Source organism: Myodes glareolus, chromosome 17 (assembly GCF_982192425.1).
Source record: "Myodes glareolus chromosome 17, mMyoGla1.1, whole genome shotgun sequence".
Taxonomy (NCBI): domain Eukaryota; kingdom Metazoa; phylum Chordata; class Mammalia; order Rodentia; family Cricetidae; genus Myodes; species Myodes glareolus.
In genome coordinates, this window is record NC_142042.1 from 66,749,813 (window position 1) to 66,767,452 (window position 17,640).

General features: G+C 51.9%; 3 protein-coding genes across 9 annotated transcripts; 2 read left to right on the forward strand and 1 right to left on the reverse strand.

Annotated features, from left to right (window-relative positions):
* The first annotated feature begins 4,115 nt into the window (after positions 1-4,115).
* Efna1 (ephrin A1) lies at positions 4,116-10,672 on the forward strand. Its single transcript, XM_048455279.3, has 5 exons — positions 4,116-4,318; positions 7,243-7,538; positions 9,426-9,491; positions 9,607-9,657; positions 9,798-10,672. The coding sequence occupies exons 1-5, from the start codon at positions 4,227-4,229 to the stop codon at positions 9,908-9,910; spliced, it is 618 nt and encodes a 205-aa protein (XP_048311236.1). The 5' UTR covers positions 4,116-4,226; the 3' UTR covers positions 9,911-10,672.
* An 836-nt stretch (positions 10,673-11,508) lies between these two features.
* Positions 11,509-14,182, forward strand: Slc50a1 (solute carrier family 50 member 1). 7 transcript variants are annotated; one of them, XM_048455254.3, is made up of 6 exons: positions 11,509-11,676; positions 12,352-12,429; positions 12,538-12,661; positions 13,216-13,377; positions 13,628-13,747; positions 13,823-14,182. In XM_048455254.3, the coding sequence occupies exons 2-6, from the start codon at positions 12,368-12,370 to the stop codon at positions 13,922-13,924; spliced, it is 570 nt and encodes a 189-aa protein (XP_048311211.3). In that variant the 5' UTR covers positions 11,509-11,676; positions 12,352-12,367; the 3' UTR covers positions 13,925-14,182. The 7 variants fall into 7 exon arrangements, with proteins under 7 accessions (XP_048311211.3, XP_048311176.3, XP_048311184.3 ...); XM_048455219.3 differs by lacking the exon at positions 11,509-11,676 and adding an exon at positions 11,943-12,103; XM_048455227.3 differs by lacking the exon at positions 11,509-11,676 and adding an exon at positions 11,943-12,103 and having other exon boundaries at positions 13,839-14,182.
* A 722-nt stretch (positions 14,183-14,904) lies between these two features.
* Dpm3 (dolichyl-phosphate mannosyltransferase subunit 3, regulatory) lies at positions 14,905-15,526 on the reverse strand. Its single transcript, XM_048456964.3, has 2 exons — positions 15,377-15,526; positions 14,905-15,254 (listed from the first exon to the last, which is right to left on the reverse strand). The coding sequence occupies exon 2, from the start codon at positions 15,247-15,249 to the stop codon at positions 14,971-14,973; it is 279 nt and encodes a 92-aa protein (XP_048312921.1). The 5' UTR covers positions 15,250-15,254; positions 15,377-15,526; the 3' UTR covers positions 14,905-14,970.
* Between the last annotated feature and the right edge of the window lie 2,114 nt (positions 15,527-17,640).

Genomic DNA, 17,640 nt, shown 5'->3' on the forward strand with positions numbered 1-17,640 from the left:
AATGTAGGTCTGTATTAGAGGGTTTGTCTCCGTACATGGGTCTTAGGTTTGGAAAATAAATCCATTCCAGAGCTGGGGTGTGGCCCCATGGTAGGGAGAATTCATGCCTAGCATGTTATGACAGCATCTCATACCCAGACTTAAAATGTATGGTATGTGAGCTTGTGTGCGATGGGAAAAGATTCTGCTGTAGAATTAATGAGGGGAAAGAAAGTTACTTTTCTTACACTGTGACAAAAATACCCAACAACAGCAACTTAATGAAGATTGTACTATGGCTCACCCTGATAGAGCACTGTACACCACAGCAGGGAAGACTTCAGCTGGTCCCAGGGCACCTGCAGTCAGGAAGCATCACAAGAGTGTGCCTCTTCAATTGGCTTTTTCCTGCTCATTCAGCCCAGGTACTGGTCCATGGCGTCGCTCACAGAGAAAATCTTCCTCTTTCCACCGCACCGAACCCAGTCTAGAAGCTCCCTTTCAGACAGTCCCAGAAATTTGTCTCCTGCTGAAGCTCAAACGCGAACCATCACACTCCAGCAGAAAGGAGTCCTGTTCCGAACTCCATCAAAACAAAGCACTGGCCTTGGTGGCACGTGATTGTTTCGGGTTTTGCTTGTTTTAATTTTTTAACTTTTTTTTTTAATGTGCGTTGATGTCTTTGCCTGTATAAAAGTCTCTGCACCTGCCTTCAGAAACCAGAAAAGGGACTGGAGTCACAGATGTTTGTGAGTCACCACGTAGGACCTGGGAATTGCGTCCTGGTCCTCTGGATGGGCAGCCAGTGAGCTTCAGTGCTATGCCGTGTCTCCAGTCCCATAGCACACGCCTTTATTCCAGCACCCAGGAGGCAGAGGAAGGCAGATCTCTGGGAGTTTGAAGCCAGCCTCCTCTACATAATGACTTCCAGGACACCCACGGCTACTACATATTAGTGATACCCTATCAAAAAAGAAAAAAGAAAAAACCATCCTTATCAGAAGCTTCTTTCTTTCCCACCTCTATTTTCCAAACTGAAAATTTTGCACACATTACTAATAAAGTAAGAAACTGTACACTTTCGTTTTCAAAATTACCTGCAGGGAGGAAGGCAAAAATGGCTCCAGGTTTAGGGCCCACTATGCCACGGCTTGCCCAAGTACTTACAGATGCCCCCATGGCAGCGGCTCTGGCCTCCCTACTCTGAAGCATCAGACGAGCGGCTGAGAGGCTGCGGCTGCTCCAGTCTGGAAAAGGTGCCTGCGGGTGAGCGGTGCTCTCGGTGGACCAGGATCTCCCCACCCCCACCCAGCACACCCAGAGTTAAGTCTAGGCCTCAAAAATTCCCAGAAGGGATTCACAAAGGGGTTTTCCCCAGACTAACAGACACCTCATACATATTTGTCACCTAGCACAGATGTTTGCCTGGGGGTGGGAGCACTGGGAGACAATGCAGGTACACAACTTTAGGGTAACAGGTAGCCCCAAACAAAGTCAGACACGCCAGGGCGAGCTAGAACTGGGATGCCCAGGAGGCCTAGATTTATTCTGTGTTCTGAAGTCCCTTCTGTCGTCCACGACGGCATCTCACAGAGCCTGAAACTCCCCTATCCGCCCAGCAGGCGGCGCAGCGGCTCTAGGAGCACCGGGGTGGTGCGAATGTGTTGCGGGTCTAGTTTTAGCACTTTGCAAGACTGTTGTTTGCCAGGCGTATTTCCTCTACTACCCAGTTCCAGGAAAACATGCCCAAACAAAAGTGCCCTGCTTACTGTGGGACTCTGGGAAGGCAAAGACTTGTGCTCTACATGCCAAGGGATAGCCGAAACAGATGAGCTACTTTTAAAAGTACAAATATATGGATAGGATCAAGGTCTGAAGTGACAGTGCTGGAGAAGGTCCCAAACCAGAGGTTCTGCGTCCTGTCGGTGCCGAGGTTTCCTCCACCCTCTCCACCCAGCTAGCTCCTGCTTTAGACTCGGGCAGTTAGGGGGCGCCACGTCCCTGCCAGGCTGGACCCAGGAAGATTGAACCCGCCAGGCGGGAGCTGCGCAACGCGCGACCCACACGTATTCGCTCAGTGGCAGTCAACCGAGGCGATCCGGCCCCAACGCCGTCTCTCCCAGAGACAATCTTGGGCTATTTTCTCTAAAGTTAAAGATGCACTACTGCCTAACCCCTCTGCGAGTTTCTCAGCAGTCACACGTTTACACCTTTGTAGTGAGTGGCCTCACTCAACAAACTCTGACCGGCTACTGTTCGCGCTGGCGCTGGCAACGCGACAGAGAACAAAACAAAACCCTGCGAAGCAAAAGAACTAGGAGGGGGTACTCGCACCACGGGGAGCGCGCGGGGGACCTTCACCTATGAGCAAAAGGCGCGTGAGGCGCTTCCCAGGGCTGCTGATAAACTTCGGACCCGGCGGGAGGGGCGGGCCACACCTTGGATCTGCGTGGGGCTCCGGCACGTCGCTTAAGGCAGGTGTGCTCGCAGGTGGCATGTGCTTGTGCAAAGCCGGACCCTGACCCAGGAGCGGGATTGCAGGGCGCGGCACCTAGTTGGAGTTGGTAAATGTTTATGGTGAGAGCGACAAGTAGGGCCCACCTCCCGGAGGAGGAGGAAGGTCACAGCCCTCCTCAACGCCAGGCTCCTCCCCAGCAGGGTCAGCACCGGACTGGCCGTGGCGTCCCGGCCCGGCGTAATTACAGGCTCTGCCGCCAGGCCTGGCCGTAAAAAACCAGGATGAAACGTCCAGGAAACCCAGGAAGCTGGGCCAGAGCCGGCAAAGAGCCCCGGGTCGGCGGCTTGCTGTGATGCGCAGCCGCAAAGAAAGGGGGGAGGGCAAGAATTAAACCCCTGCCCCATCAACCCTGCAGGCACACAGCCACACACGCAAACTATCAAACACTCAGCTTTCAGCTTTCCAGCTCCAGGAACGCACTCGAGCCTAATCAAACACCTGCCCGTCAGCTCCAACCCAGGCGCAGACGCCGCCAACCCCTCTCCAGACAGCTGTGATTCGAGAGGTGAATTCCTGCAAGGTTGTTTACATGGAGCGGGGGAGGGGGATCTGAGCCTGGTAGTGAGGCCGGGCGGACTGGAAGACCCAAGCCTGACTGAGCCAAACACAGCAACCCAAACTACCCCTACTCCAGCCCACCCTCGCTGCACGCCCAAACACCTTTCCCCTCTTCTTCACACACTGTTCACAAACATTAGCATATGTATGCCAGGCGTTTCACACGCTTCCGCACACACTCACAATTGTCTTTACACCTACCCGCCATCACACGCATTTACACACGCCATATGTACATGTGTCGGTTAGTTTGTCACCCTTCGTGACCATATTCCCACAGTCCATCTGCAACAGCGCATTCGCTCGAGGCACACGTGAAACATATAAACAGGTCATTAGTGTACTTTAGCGCTATTAAAATATTAAGACCCTCGTGAGCCCAAGGGTCCTATCTGTTCCTCTCGCACAAAGTACTGGTGGACTGAGGCGCCCTTAGCCCTGGCCGCACACGTTACACACTTGATCACACACAGCGTCGCACTTTATTCCCGGCATCTAAGCGATGACACAATCTCTTGAACAAAGACAACATTGACAAACCCAACAAAAACAAACAGCCGCGTCTGTGTGGGGAGGGGCAGTCAAGCGCAGAGTCTGGGCATGGGGGGGGCAATCGCGAGAGAGTGTGAGAAGGCGAGTGCGCGGGCCTGGGTGTGAATCTCGCGAAAAGTGTGGGTATAGCCCCCACCTCGCACCTTGGCTAGATTGGCGCCCCGCGCTGCAGAACCAGGTCCTGAAGCCGCTGATTCCCAGACCCACATGAGTGAGTTCCCTTTTCCAGTTTGCGTCTACGCCGCGCCCTGTCCCACAAAATCTACAGAACCTCACACAGACGTGTGCCCCCCCCCCCGGTAAGCGAACACGCAGCTAAGGGGAGATCTGTGCAGACCCCAGAGCGCGCTCCGTTCCAGGGGCAGGGAGACCAACCCCCGCCCCCCCGACTCCGATCGTTTTCCCATCCTCCACCTCCCTAGCCACCGAGCCCTGGGGCAGCGCGCGCCGGGCGGGGCGGGGGCGGGGCGGGTGTCGGGCGGCGCCGGCCCAAAAGGCGGAGTCGAGCAGCGAAGAGGCCAGATTTGTGTTCGCTGTGCCTACTATACCGTGGAGGAGCAAGTGGGAACCTTACACTGCAGAGCTCTCGTCCCGGCCTGGCCCGGCCCGGCCCCGCGCTATGGAGTTCCTTTGGGCCCCTCTCTTGGGTCTGTGCTGCAGTCTGGCCGCTGCTGACCGTCACATCGTCTTCTGGAACAGTTCAAATCCCAAGTAAGCCCCGAGACTCCCTCTGGTAGCCTAGGCGCCTGGTTAGCAATGTCTTTCCTCAGCCACCCCCTGGCCTGAGCCTAGGAAGGGTGGCCAGGAGTGGGAAGGATTCTGCAGCGTCCCATCTCCGTCTTTACCTTCCCTTAGTAACTGGCAACACCCGCCCGTGGCTAATGCCAACTTGCACAGGCGCTATTTCTGCCCTTCTCTTCCTGCCCTCTGGCATCCCATCACTCTAAAGTAAGGATCTCATGCCGGGCGTCCTTGCCTTGAGAATGTAGCCTTGGCCCTGGCCTCCAGGGCTCTTTAAGTCCCCCCACAAACCGTCTGTGCCCTGTCTTTTTGTGTGCCGCTTGAGCATTTGTATACTGACAGGCACCTATTGACACCAAGAGTAAACACAACGCTCGGAGTAGCCCTGGGGAGACTCTTGGTAGGAGTCTAGGTTTCGGGCATTAGGTATTCATTCTGTATTTAAGATGACCCTGGAGAGTGCCCCCAAGGATTTTGGGGTGGCATAAATTAGGCACATGCTGTGCATGGACAGACCGAGGGAGTGGCCAAGGTGCCACACTAAGGAACTGATGAAAGGAGTGTCTCTGGAAAGCTTGGGGAGGGGCAGGGGGGTTTCACCCGGCCACAGCGGGCTGTAACCGGAAGGAGGTAATTTCTCCTGGGCAGGTTTAGGGCTGTGAAGCAAACGGTTTGGGGAGGAAGACCCTGTCAGACCCTTTATTCTTGCCCTTGAGTTTCCTCAAGTTGTGAGAACAGTATTTGGGGAAAACCAAGAGGGGGTTAGGGTGGAAAAAAAAACCTCACCCCTGATGGGGGGGGCACAAAATGCCACTAAACCATTCCCCTTCCCCTGAGACAGATGCTGTGCTGATCTCCTCTGGCATTGTGGCATTGCCTGTTGAGGGTGTGTTGTCTAGAACATGTCAGAGGGCAGCGCAGAGCCAGCTGCCAACTCTAAGGGCAGTGTCTTCCTAGCCCTAGGTACTACGGCAGCCCAGTCAGCCTTGCCCCCGACCCAGTCCTGTCCTAGCAGTGGGAAAGAGCAAAGTCCCTGTTTATGCCCATGCCAGGTGTTGGCTGAGGAGGAGGAGGGGACAGGAAGCCATGAGTAGGGAGGGGGGATCTCTGGCCTTTTCCGTTCCCAAGCTCCCAGGTTTCCTCTCTTTCAGGAAGGAGCCTCTTCCTTGCCCCCCTCCCTGTCTTCTCCACCACCAGTGTAGCCCCCCTTTCCAGATGGAGATGAAGTGTCCCCGCAGGCTAAGCGGAGAAGATAGTGCCCCACTAAGTATAGCTTCGGCCCTGTCCCTCTGGACACACACATACCCTGACTTATTTACAGCTACAGGAAAGCCGGTCTAGCGTGGAGGTCATGGGCAGTCTAGTCAGGGCCAGCTTGGGGGAAGAGATGAGGCGGCAGTGAGCAGGGCGGGTGTAGAATTGGCATGAGTGACTCAGGGTAGTGGGCATTAGCCCTGGGATCCCCAAGCTCCAGACAGAAGCAGTGTCAGAGAAGAGTGCCGCTGTAAGCTGGGTTGTGGGCCCCCGTGGTCCTGGAGAGACAAGCACCCTCTGCTCCCTCTGCTCCCTCTGCTCCCTCTGCTCCCTCTGCTCCCTCTGCCCAGTGGTACCGAGCTGTCCTGGGGTCCTGGGGTCTGCTTTCATTTGACAAGGTAAATTTTCACAGGCTTTCAAGAGTGCCTGGGCGGGTAGCAGAGGTGGATGAGGCATGAGTCAGTGCCCATCACGGGAATGGGGGAAAGACGCCAGGCCCAGAGCTGAAATACCTGTTCTGAAATGGCTTCTATGTTTATCTCTCCAGAGAGGAATTTTAAAAGCCCTCCCTCTGCTTCTCTCTTTTCCCCGGGGTGGGGGAGGGGCCTGCTAAGCCTAGTTCTAGAGGCAGCAAGCTGTTGCAAGGCCAGGCCTCTAAAGGGTCATGATGACTGGGTAGTGGGTGGCCACCATGAAACCCCACCATCACTATGGGCACCACCCATGCCAAGGACTTGGTTTTAAAGCAAATTGGCAGCCAGCTCTGCTGAGCCTCTCACTGGCAGTGCTTGGGAGAATCCAGAGCGCTGACTGACTTTCAGAGGGAGGGGGGAGCACTTTCCCACTGCTAAGACCCTACCCAGGCTGGAGCCAGGTGTCTGAAGCTAAGTAGGAGGGGCTGGTGGGCAGTCAGGCTGGAGCCTGCCAGGCTTTGGGGGGAACCGACTGGGGGAGGGGAGCTGGCTCCACCTGGGGAGAAGGAAAGGCGAGGCAGTCTCGGGTCTCAGAGCTGCAGCATCTCATGGGGGAAGGTGGGATTGAGGCTCTCGGACCTAAAAAGACAGGGATGTTTGGGGTGCTCTGAGGAAATGGGACAAGGAGATCAGTGCATTTGAGTAACAAGAAAGGGAGATTTAAATCACCTGATAAGAATGGCTTGACTATCTCTGAGTCTGGGTTGGGACCAGAGATTGGGTGCTGCAGGGTAGTGGAAATCTGAGACTCTGTGAGAGCCGGGACAGGCTGAGATAAGCAAAGCCAGCGGTGTGCTGAGGAGCTCAGCAACCAGAGAGACCCAGCTCGGCTCCTGAATCCAGAGCAGCCAGATTGAAGTTTTCTGGCATTTAAAGAATCACCTGGGGAAACAGAACCTATCCTTGGGCAAATACCTGGGGTGTTCTAGAAAGTATGTTGGTACCTGAGAGATACTTAGTGGATGTTATTTGGAGAAGGAGTAGGAGATGCCGGTAGCCAGGGAATGGTTGAAGGTGGTAGAGAAAGATGAAAGAGATCAAGATCAGAAAATTGGGAGTTAAGATTTGGGGAAAAATCCTTTGGGACTCCAGTGTGACCAACTAGAAGCTTCCGGCTCCGGCCTGACATCTGAGTGAACTGCTTCCCTCTGCTCTGCACTGGCCCAGGTTCCGGGAGGAGGACTACACCGTCCACGTGCGGCTAAATGACTACCTCGACATTATCTGCCCGCATTATGAGGACGACTCCGTGGCGGATGCTGCCATGGAGCGGTATACACTGTACATGGTGGAGCAGCCCGAGTATGCGGCATGCCAGCCCCAGTCCAAGGACCAGGTCCGTTGGAAGTGCAACCAGCCCAGTGCCAAGCATGGCCCAGAGAAGCTATCTGAGAAATTCCAGCGCTTCACACCTTTTACCTTGGGCAAGGAGTTCAAGGAAGGGCACAGTTACTACTACATCTGTGAGTACACAAGGGACAGGTCACAGAGCACTCGTGGCCGGCAGCATGTGCCTGGGTGCTTGCTTAGAGGGGGTCAAGTAATGTAGAGCCCCGCCTCCTTCCAGATCTAAACTCAGTTTTCTCATTCATATCACAGATGTGGAACAAGCTTTGGGTGTGTGCTAGGCACTCAGATTGGCACATGGGCACAAAATAACTAAAACATTCCTAGCCCCTGTCTTCAAGGAAGCTGGGAAGGAACCCACATAAATCTTCAGGCCAGTAGAAGAGTGTGATGTGACTGACGTGAACACGGGGCACTCGGGGAAATGACCTGTGTGCCTGCCAAGGTCAAAGACAGCAAAGACTGTGAGGACTGACAAGGGCAAGGGCGCATGCGCTCTACAAGGGAGAGCGACCGCTTGTAGAGCTCCCGGAATGAGAGGCATATGAGAAATACAGTGATGGGCTTGAAAAGTGGATAGGACAGATTCTTGGAGCTGAAATACTAGTACGCGTTTATACTTCGTCCTGAGGGTGGCAGGAACCCGGTGATGAATCCTGAGAGTTACAAGGTCCAGGGCTCTGTGAAGGCTGGATCCAGGGCTTGTTCTCTGCTTGAGTCTAGGCTAGCACAGTAGAAAATGGCCCAGGGAAATTACACTGAGAACACCTCGCCCAACTTCAGGCTGGGAGTCATGAGAGATGGGATGTGTAGAAGGGACATCGTCCATGTCCCTTTCACTACCATTACTAAAGTTGAGTGTTGTTCCGGAGAATAAGAGACAGAACTGAACACTGATCAGAAAGTAGGCAAAAACTGGAGGCAAATAAATATCAAGATTAGGCAAGGCATGGGGGCTCGCAACTCTAATCCCAGCACTCAAGAGACTGAGATAGGAGGACTGATGTGAATTCAAGGGTAGCCTGGGCTACAGACTAAGTTTCAAGTCAGTGTGGGCTAGAGTAAAACCATGCCTAAAACAAACTGAATAGGGGTTGGGTAATGGTGGCGTACGCCTTTAATCCCAGCACTCAGAAGGCAGAGGCAGGCAAGTCTCTATGAGTTCAAGGCCATCCTGGTCTACAGAAGGAGTTTCAGGACAGCTAGGGTTACACAGTGAAACCCTGTCTCAAAAAAAAAAAAACAAAAACAAAAACAAAATAAATAAATAAATAAATAAAAATAAAAAAGCAGTTACTGCATAAACTTGATAACCTGAATCCTGCCTGGAACCCACGTGTGCCGGCTGTCATGGCCCTGGAGCCCACAGGAATGGGCAAAGACAGTGGAACACATTTGTAACCCCAGCACTCCTATCTGGTGATGGGAGGCAGGGACAAGAAAATTAACATTGCTGGGGTGGGGTGGCCCAAGCCTTTAATTCCAACACTTGAGAGGCAGAGGCATGTGTATCTGAGTTTGAGACCAGCCCGGTCTACACAGTCAATCTCAGAACTGCAGGGAGTTTGTAAAGACCCTGTCTTAAAAAAGAGAGGGAGAAAAGGCAGCGAAGAAACAGCCTTATCGAGCACGCAGTGCAGAGGCAAGACGGACGGCAAGAACTCCCAACATTTGTGCTCTGCTTTTCACACATGTGCTGTGGCTTACACTAAAGAAGAAGAAAGCAAAGTTTAAAAATTAATAATAATAAAGGTTGCATATGGATTGAATGCTTTATCCAGCACTCAGGAGGCAGAGGCAGGTAGATTTTTGTGAGCTTAAAGCTTGCCTGGTCTCCATAAGAAGTTCCAGGACAGTCAGTGCTACATAGTGAAATCTTGTCTTAAATAAATACAGAAAAAAATTTAAGTAAACAGGGCACTGAGAGAGCAGAGTCAAATTTGAAATCATATCTTCTTCTAGCAAAGGCTCTTTCCTTAACATCCTATGCATTTATTTTACAGCCAAACCTATCTACCATCAAGAAAACCAGTGCTTGAAGCTGAGGGTGACTGTCAATGGCAAAATCAGTGAGTGTCAGGCCCTGTGGGTGCCTCCCATGCTGAGCGTGAGCCTTGGATGGGGAGGAAGTTGCCTCTTCGCCTCCTTAGCAATACCTGATCTATTACCATTCTTATCTTTCAGCTCATAGCCCTCAGGCCCATGCCAATTCACAGGAGAAGAGACTTCTAGCAGGTAGGGAACTAGAGCCAAGTGGGCCTGGGCCACATGAAGGGGTTTGCTAATAGAAGTAGCTCCTTTGCCACCCAGGGGCTGGCTGGAAGGTGGTGCAAACAGCAGGGCCTTTTACCTTCTCTCTGCCTTCTCACCTGCAGATGACCCAGAGGTTCAGGTTCTGCACAGCATCGGTTACAGTGCTGCCCCCCGCCTCTTCCCACTGGTCTGGGCTGTGCTGCTCCTGCCGCTGCTGCTACTGCAAACTCAGTGAAGGTGATGCTTCACCTGGCTTCAGGACTGGAACTGGGCCGAGGAGCAGGGAGAAGCACCCCAAAGCTCCAGCCCTGGGAATCATTCCCACTACATGCTCAAGCTGCCACCCCGAAGCCTCAGAAGGCTCAGTATTAAGGGTTTCAACCCAAAGGAGTTCAACCAGCCTGATTGTGCCATTCCTGCCTCCGCTTCAGAGGAATGGAGAAAGAAGAGGGGAAGGTCCTTTTCCCTGCGATTTTTACCTTTAAGCCAAAGAAACAAGCTGTGCAGGCCTGGACCATCTAGAGGGTCCAGTGGGAGATGAACTGGAAGGGCCTGAGGTCGTGCAGTCGGACACTAAGGAAACGATGATGTCCAGATGAACTGACTGAAGGGAAAGCTTGAGACAGCTTCCTGCGTGGGAGCCAGGTACAGGAGAGGCAGCATGCTTGGGCTGACCCAGCATCTCCGCAAGATTTCCACCTGCTGAGCTGCCAGCGAGGTTTGTAGCCAGGCACCGACTGCATCCTCCCCGTCCTTCGGGCAGCGTTCCCTGGAGCTGTGCCAACACAAGGACTATACTGATTTTAGAGTATAGCTGTAAGGGCAGTGCCCATGTGTACAGTCTGTGTAGAATGTAGCTGAGAGGGCAGGGCCCACGTGTACAGTCTGTGTAGAAAATGTGCTGCGTCTGCTCATTTCTACAACTGGAGTTTTTGTTTTGTTTTTTTATACAGTGTTCTTGGATTCATAATAAAGCAATGTTTTTGGTTTTTTTGGACATGTTCTTCTGCCCCCGTATGTCGATTTCTGATCATAGAGTCCCTACTGTGTGTTAGGCTCTGCCACAGCAGGAGCTATGCAGGGCACAATCGGGGCTGGTATGGTACACACCTAGAATCCCAGCTACGCTCCTGGCTGAGGGGGAAGATTGCAAATTTGAGATAAGCACAGGCAACTCAGACCTTGCCTCAAAAGCAAAAACAAGGGACTGGGAACACCTCGAGAAGTAGAGTGCTGGCGTAATATGCCTAAGCCCTGAGTTCACTCCTCAGCAGCACAAAGCATAAGGAGTTAGGCATGGCGTGACTCACGCCTGGAATCCAAGCGCTTAGAAGGTTGAGTAAGAAGATTATCAAAATCTTGATGCCAGCCTGGGCTACAGTGTGAGACCTTGTCTCACAAATAACAAAATAAATAAGTAAATAAGTAAAAGACAAAATCAGTAAATGACTAGGATGGGGGGGAGATATAATACACAACTTGATTTAACTTCTTTCTCTTTCTAAAAAGACATACTTCTTACCAGGCCACAGGGTGTTTCCTCCTCTGAGGGCTCTGCAGAATTCCCTGCAGTCGTGAGCTGGATCCCCTCCGCACCCCGTTCTGAATGCTTTCCCTTCCTGTCCACTCTACCCCACTCGCCTCAGCCTCAAGCTCAGGGCTTTGGCTACCATACAGGTACTCATGCTGTCTGGGTGAGTCAGAAGCTAGATGCCAGCTGAAGCATGTGCGCAGCCCCACCAGCAGAGCCGCGTGGGCGGATGGGAGGGGAAGTTCCCAGGAGCCAGTATGTTGAACAGGGGGCCAAGTAGGGTTGTTCATGGATAGGGCAAGCTGTGTAAGGAAGGGCATCTGAAGAAAGATGGCAACTCCTGGCAATTCCTGCTATTTAGGGGACAGGCTAAAAGGATTTCAATAACCTCCAGGGAAAACTTCCTAAAGCTGAGTAATCAAGGTTCTGATTTGGAGCACTTAATAGGAGGCGCGCAGTCTTCAGACTGGGTGAGACTAAATTTGGTGTTTGCCTTCTAGCATACAAGGTCATGTGGGAACACAGACATTGAGGCTGGTGGTCATCAAGGAGTGAGCAGTATGAGGAGGGTCCCGGTCGGGGACAAATGCGCGGTCCCTACTAAAACCATTAAGCGCATTAAGCGAAGGGGAAGATCAGGAACCAATCCAGCCCTCCAGCGTGCAGCGCTGGTGTGGCAGAGGCCCCAGTTCCGGTGCCGTTCTGGCGAGGGCGGGTTCCGGCGCCGGTCCGCGGGGAGGGCGGGGCTTCGCAGTCGCCTGCTCTGGACCTGAACAGCTAGTGCACAGCATTGGGCGAGGGAACCGACTCCGGTGGGATGGAGGCGGGCGGCGTGGCAGACTCGTTCCTTTCCGGTGCCTGCGTGCTATTCACCCTGGGCATGTTCTCCACTGGCCTGTGAGAGCGCGGGTGGACTGGGCTGGCGATAGGACCAGGATATCAGGAGAGGAAAGTGGTCAAGAGACGGGGCTACAATTACTGGCTGTGTCTGGAACCCAGAATGAAAGTGGAATAGGGCTGGATGATCCGGGGCGCTAGGGCGAGGCTGGCCCTTCAGCCTGAGGGAGGAGATCTGCTTGTCGTTCAGGGTGGATGACAAGCACGGAGGACCCATTCTTAACAATTCCCCTTGGGTCCCCTTCCAGCTCGGACCTCAGACACATGCAGAGGACACGGAGCGTGGACAGCATCCAGTTCCTGCCTTTTCTCACCACGGACGTCAAGTGAGAATATTGTTGGCTGTGATGGGCAAGGCTGAGGGAGGAGCAAGAGGCCCCTGGGGACCCCCCTGCCACACTCAGCCCTTTGGACCATAATCCCTCCCCTCACAGCAACCTGGGCTGGCTGAGTTATGGCGTCTTGAAGGGAGATGGGACCCTCATCATCGTCAATACCGTGGGTGCTGTGCTTCAGACTCTTTATATCCTGGCGTATCTGCACTACAGTCCTCAGAAGGTAGAGGCCCACCCTCGCACCCACCTCTGCTCCACGCCCTGCCATGTCAGCAGAGCAGTTTCCTGGAAGACTAGTAGGATGGCATCACTTCCTTTTCTTAGAAGGCCCTTCTGGTTCTCCTTCCCAGGAAGCCTACAAAATGCACTCACAACCGCCCGTCCTTCTCTTGCTCACAAGACTGGTGGCTTCCCTAGCCCAGTGTCAGTGCTGGGGAGAGGGGACTATACTGTCTCTGGTCCCTTAGAGTTAGAGCCGGGGCCAGGGGCTAAGAATGGCCATTAGCTCTGTTTCCCCACTCAATCACAAAAACATTCATCTGTCTCCTACTGTATACATGAGTCTCACATGAAAAGGGGAGGGAGAAAAAAAGAACAACTTTCCCTTCCCTGGAGACCTCCAGTGTTGTGTGGGTGAGACTTCAAGTAACTGGTGCCAGAGACTGGCATGAAGCTGGGGTGAAAGCTGACTTCCCCATTAGAGAATGGGCCAAGACAGGACGAAGCAGTCCCACCAGAGAAACCATGTTCTGGGTGTAAGCTGCTTCTCCCCCACAGCACACTGTGCTCCTGCAGACTGCGGCCCTGCTGGGGCTCCTTCTCCTGGGCTACGGCTACTTTTGGCTTCTGGTGCCAGACCTGGAGGCCCGGCTTCGGCAGTTAGGCCTCTTCTGCAGTGTCTTTACTATCAGCATGTACCTGTCGCCACTGGCTGACTTGGTGAGTGGGGTGGCCAAGAGGTAGGGAGAGAAGGGCTAGGCTACCTTAGCCAGAGACTGGATAATATTCTAAGGGGGGGTGGGGAGATCCAGCTCCTGGAAGGAGGCCAGGCAGTAGAGGTGGGTGAGCAGGGTGCAGGAGAGGGGTGGGTAAAAAAGCAGAGGGATTTGGGTCTTCTTTCCATGGAAATTCCTAGGCACGGGTTCAGGAATGGTAATGTGAACCTGAACCAGGAGTATTTCTGCCCTAGGCTAAGATCATTCAGACTAAATCAACCCAGCGTCTCTCCTTCTCACTGACCATTGCCACCCTCCTCTCCTCCGCCTCCTGGTCCATCTATGGATTTCGCCTCAGAGACCCATACATCACGGTAAGAAGATCCCAGATGGGACAAGGAGTCTACAAGCAAACAGTTCCTGTCTTTATGGCAGCTCTGTGATTGCAGGTGCCCAACCTTCCAGGAATCCTTACCAGCTTGATCCGCCTTGGGCTTTTCTGCAAGTATCCCCCAGAGCATGACAGGAAATACCGCCTTCTGCAGACCTGACCACGGGCACTGTAGGGCCCACTTGATACCAAAAAGAGCTCCTGTTTCTGCTGGTCCTCCTGACCAACTCCACGGATGCAATGGGTTGTGAGGAAAAAGTTGATTTTGAAACTAGAGGGATCAAAGAAAGACCTTTATGTAGACTGGACGGGACCTATGGGATGCAATCACATTTTAAAGAGATTATCTTTTCTCGTTTTGGAGGCTGAGGTGGTGTCTTTAGACTGTGCCTTAAAATAAACTCTTCCCCACACCTGCCTGCAGGGTTTGTGCTTTCTTCATGATTCTCAGCCTTCCTGACTCGATACAAGGTGAGTCTGGGACTGGCCTCTGACGGAAGTAGAATCACAAAGACCTGAAAGGCCGTTTAAAAAGAAAGAAACAAAAACTTGGAGGTTATAAAAAAAAATGGAAATTGGGAAGCCTTAAAGGGCTGAAGCTGAGAAAGGTGGTCCCAGCACTCAGGAAGTGGAGGCAGGCAGATCTCTCACTTCGACGCTAGCCTGGTCTATACAGAGTTTTGGGGCAGCCAGGGCTACACAGAGAAACTCTGTCTCGAACAAAACAAAGAGGTTGAGGCAGGAGGACTGCAAGGTTGAGGGCAGCCTGAGCAACACAAGCTGTAGGCCAAGTTGGGCTACTCAGTAAAACCATCTAAACGGATAAACAAAACAGGTTTGAGGATGTAGTTCAGTTGAGGGCTTACATGTTTGAAGCCCAGCAGGTTCAATTCCCAAACACATCATCTAGTCATGATACCTCTGCCTGTAATTAGGGATGACAGGCAGAGGTAGAAAGGCATCCTCAGCCATATGTCTGGGATACATGAGACCCTATTTCAAAAAGAAAAGAAAAAAGATTTGAGAAGGGAACAAAATGCAAAGTTAAAGTCTGAAAAGGTGGCTCTCCTGCCTCCGCTTCTTGACTTCTGATAGACAGAACCCCAGTACCTAATCCCCAATACTCAAGATACACAAGGCTAGAAACTAAAAATTGCACTTTAATGGGGAATGAGGAAGGATGTCCGGACGGAATGGGTGACTGTGTCAGAAGCGTAGCCCCCTGCGGGCTAAATCCGCTCGGGCCTCCAGGATCTGGCTCTGCAGTTCTCGGGCGGCGTCTTCGCAGTCGTGAAATGTGGCCACGCGATAGCCCACAGTGCCCAGGGCATAGCAGCCAGCGGACACCAGCAGGTAGGCAGGCAGTGGCCACAGGACTTCCTGGCAAGGGAAAGGTAGTTCCAGGCCCAGAGCTCCCATGGTCAGGGCAGCCCAGGCAGAGCCCAGGAGCACCAGGACCCAAAGCCACTGGGTTAACTTCGTCATGGTCGCTGCAAGGAGAGGAATCTAGGTTGAGGACCCTTTCTACCATTGCCCGCTCTGAATCTGACAAGCATTCCCAACCACTGCCACCCTCTTCCACCTTTCCACTCAGCCCGCCACCTAAGCGTACCTCTGGGCGTCGCGTTAAGGTCCGCATCAGCGTCCGGAAGTCCTCTTCTACTACTGCGCTTCCTCCGCACTGCCTTCTGGGAACTGTAGTTCTCAGGACGGCGCCTGGGGAACTTCCGGCCGCGCTCAGGTTCGGGGAGGTAGCAGAGCGCTCTTTCGGAAATTGCAGATTAAGTCCAGAGGAGTTTTTGCGCTGCTTTTCCTGGGCACCCAGATCTGGACTGACTGGGACATGTGGAAAGTTTGAGGATAGGCCAAATGTTGCAGTTCTCCAGCGCAGAGACCCCACTCATTTAATTATTAAATCATTCTTCCAACACTCCCACCAAACACTGAAGATCTACGTACTATCTCACGTTTGCTGGGCAAGTACTCTACCACTGAGCCCCTTTTATTTTGAAACAGGGTTTTACTAAACATTTAGGATGACTTTGAACTCCAGTCTGAGACCCTATCTGAAAGAAACAGGCTAGTCATGTTCGGAATGGCACATACCTGTGATTCCAGAGGAACCCAACAAAAGAAGAAAGGATCAAGGCAGGATAAGATAAAGAGTTGCCTTTAGAATTCCAATTTAAATCAAACAAGAGGGGTTTTTGTTTGATCTTTGGTTTGTTTTGGTTTAAAGTCTTTACGTGTGCATATGTGTGTCTGGGTGAGCATATGTTATTCGGGTGCCTGCAGAGGCCAGACGCCTATCAAATCCCCTGAGCTGGAGTTACAGGCAGTTGTGAGCCGTGTGACATCGGTGCTCACATCGTTTGAAACTGCAGTAAGTGAGCCATTTTTCCAGCCTGGGTTTTGTTTTGCTTTGAGACAGAGGCTAATGACTCCAGGCTGGCCTAGAGCATGGCCTAGCTGAGGACCCTGAACTTCTGATACTCCTGTTTCTGCTTTCCAAGTGCTAGGATTACAAGTCACCAAACCCAGCCTGAAGCAGTTCTGTAGGGTTCAAGGTAAGCAGAAGAGTTGAGGGGGGGGGGGGGTGGTGTCAAGAAGTCCTGACTAAGCCAGGAAAAGATGGTACATACCTAAAACACCAAGACTCAGGAGAAAGGAGGATTATTCCAAATTCAAGGCCAATGGGAGCTACATAACGAAGATCCTGATTTAAAAGAGAAACTCCTGGCCTGAGTAGACTAAGGTCCACTTGGGAACTAGAAAGTGAGGATAAAGGCAGACTGTGATGCTCAGAGAGCCACTGTTCAAAGTTTTTTACCTGGATGTGGATCCAGACTACCTTGGTATGTCAAAGAGGGACCCATAGGACTGGGAAGTTAGCTCAACAGTTAAGAGCACTGGCTTTTCTTCCAAAGGATCACGTGGCAGCTCACAACTGTCTGTAGTTCCAGTTCCAAGGGACTGGCACCCTCACACATACATGTAAGCAAAGCACCAATGCATATCAAATATATTTTTAAAAAATAATAATAAGTCTCCATATCATTTTTGTGAGCTGGCAGCCCAATGGAAAATATGTCTACAAGAAAAAAAAAAACAGGACTGGAGAGATGGCTCAGAGGTTAAGAGCACTGCCTGCTCTTCCAAAGGTCCTGAGTTCAATTCCCAGCAACCACATGGTGGCTCACAACCATCTGTTATGAGATCTGGTGCCCTCTTCTGGCCTGCAGGCATACATGCAGACAGAATACTGTATACGTAATAAATAAATAAATAAGTAAAAAAAATTGTATGCTTTAAAAAAAAAGAAAAAAAGAAAAAAAACCTACTTTCTTGATATAGGTGGGTCTTCTATCTATCTGTTGTTTCATTGGTTAATTAATAAAGAAAACTGCTTGGCCTGATAGGTCAGAACATAGGTAGGCGGGGAAGACAGAAAAGAATGCTGGGAAGAAGGGAAGTGAGTTAGATGCTATAGCTCTCCTCTCCAAGATGGATGCAGGTTAAGATCCTTCTGGTGCTACAGATTATTAGATATGGGTTAGTCAAGATGTGAGAGTTAGCTAATAAGAGGCTACAGATAATGGGCCAGGCAGTGTTTGAATGAATACAGTTTTCATGTAATTATTTCTGGTAAAGCTAGCCGGGTGGCGGGACGCAGCCCGCCGCTCCTTCCTTCTACACTTTCTCAAAGTCTTCACTGTTTATCGGCAATTATTATTTAAAAAAAGAAAAAAAGAAAGCAAGAAAGAAAGTAACCAACGTTACTCAGACTACTGGGCAAGAAGAGCAGGATGTGCTGTTTCCATCAACTGATTGCAAATAGCGAAGTTGGAGTTTGTGTCTATCACTTTAGAAAGGGGA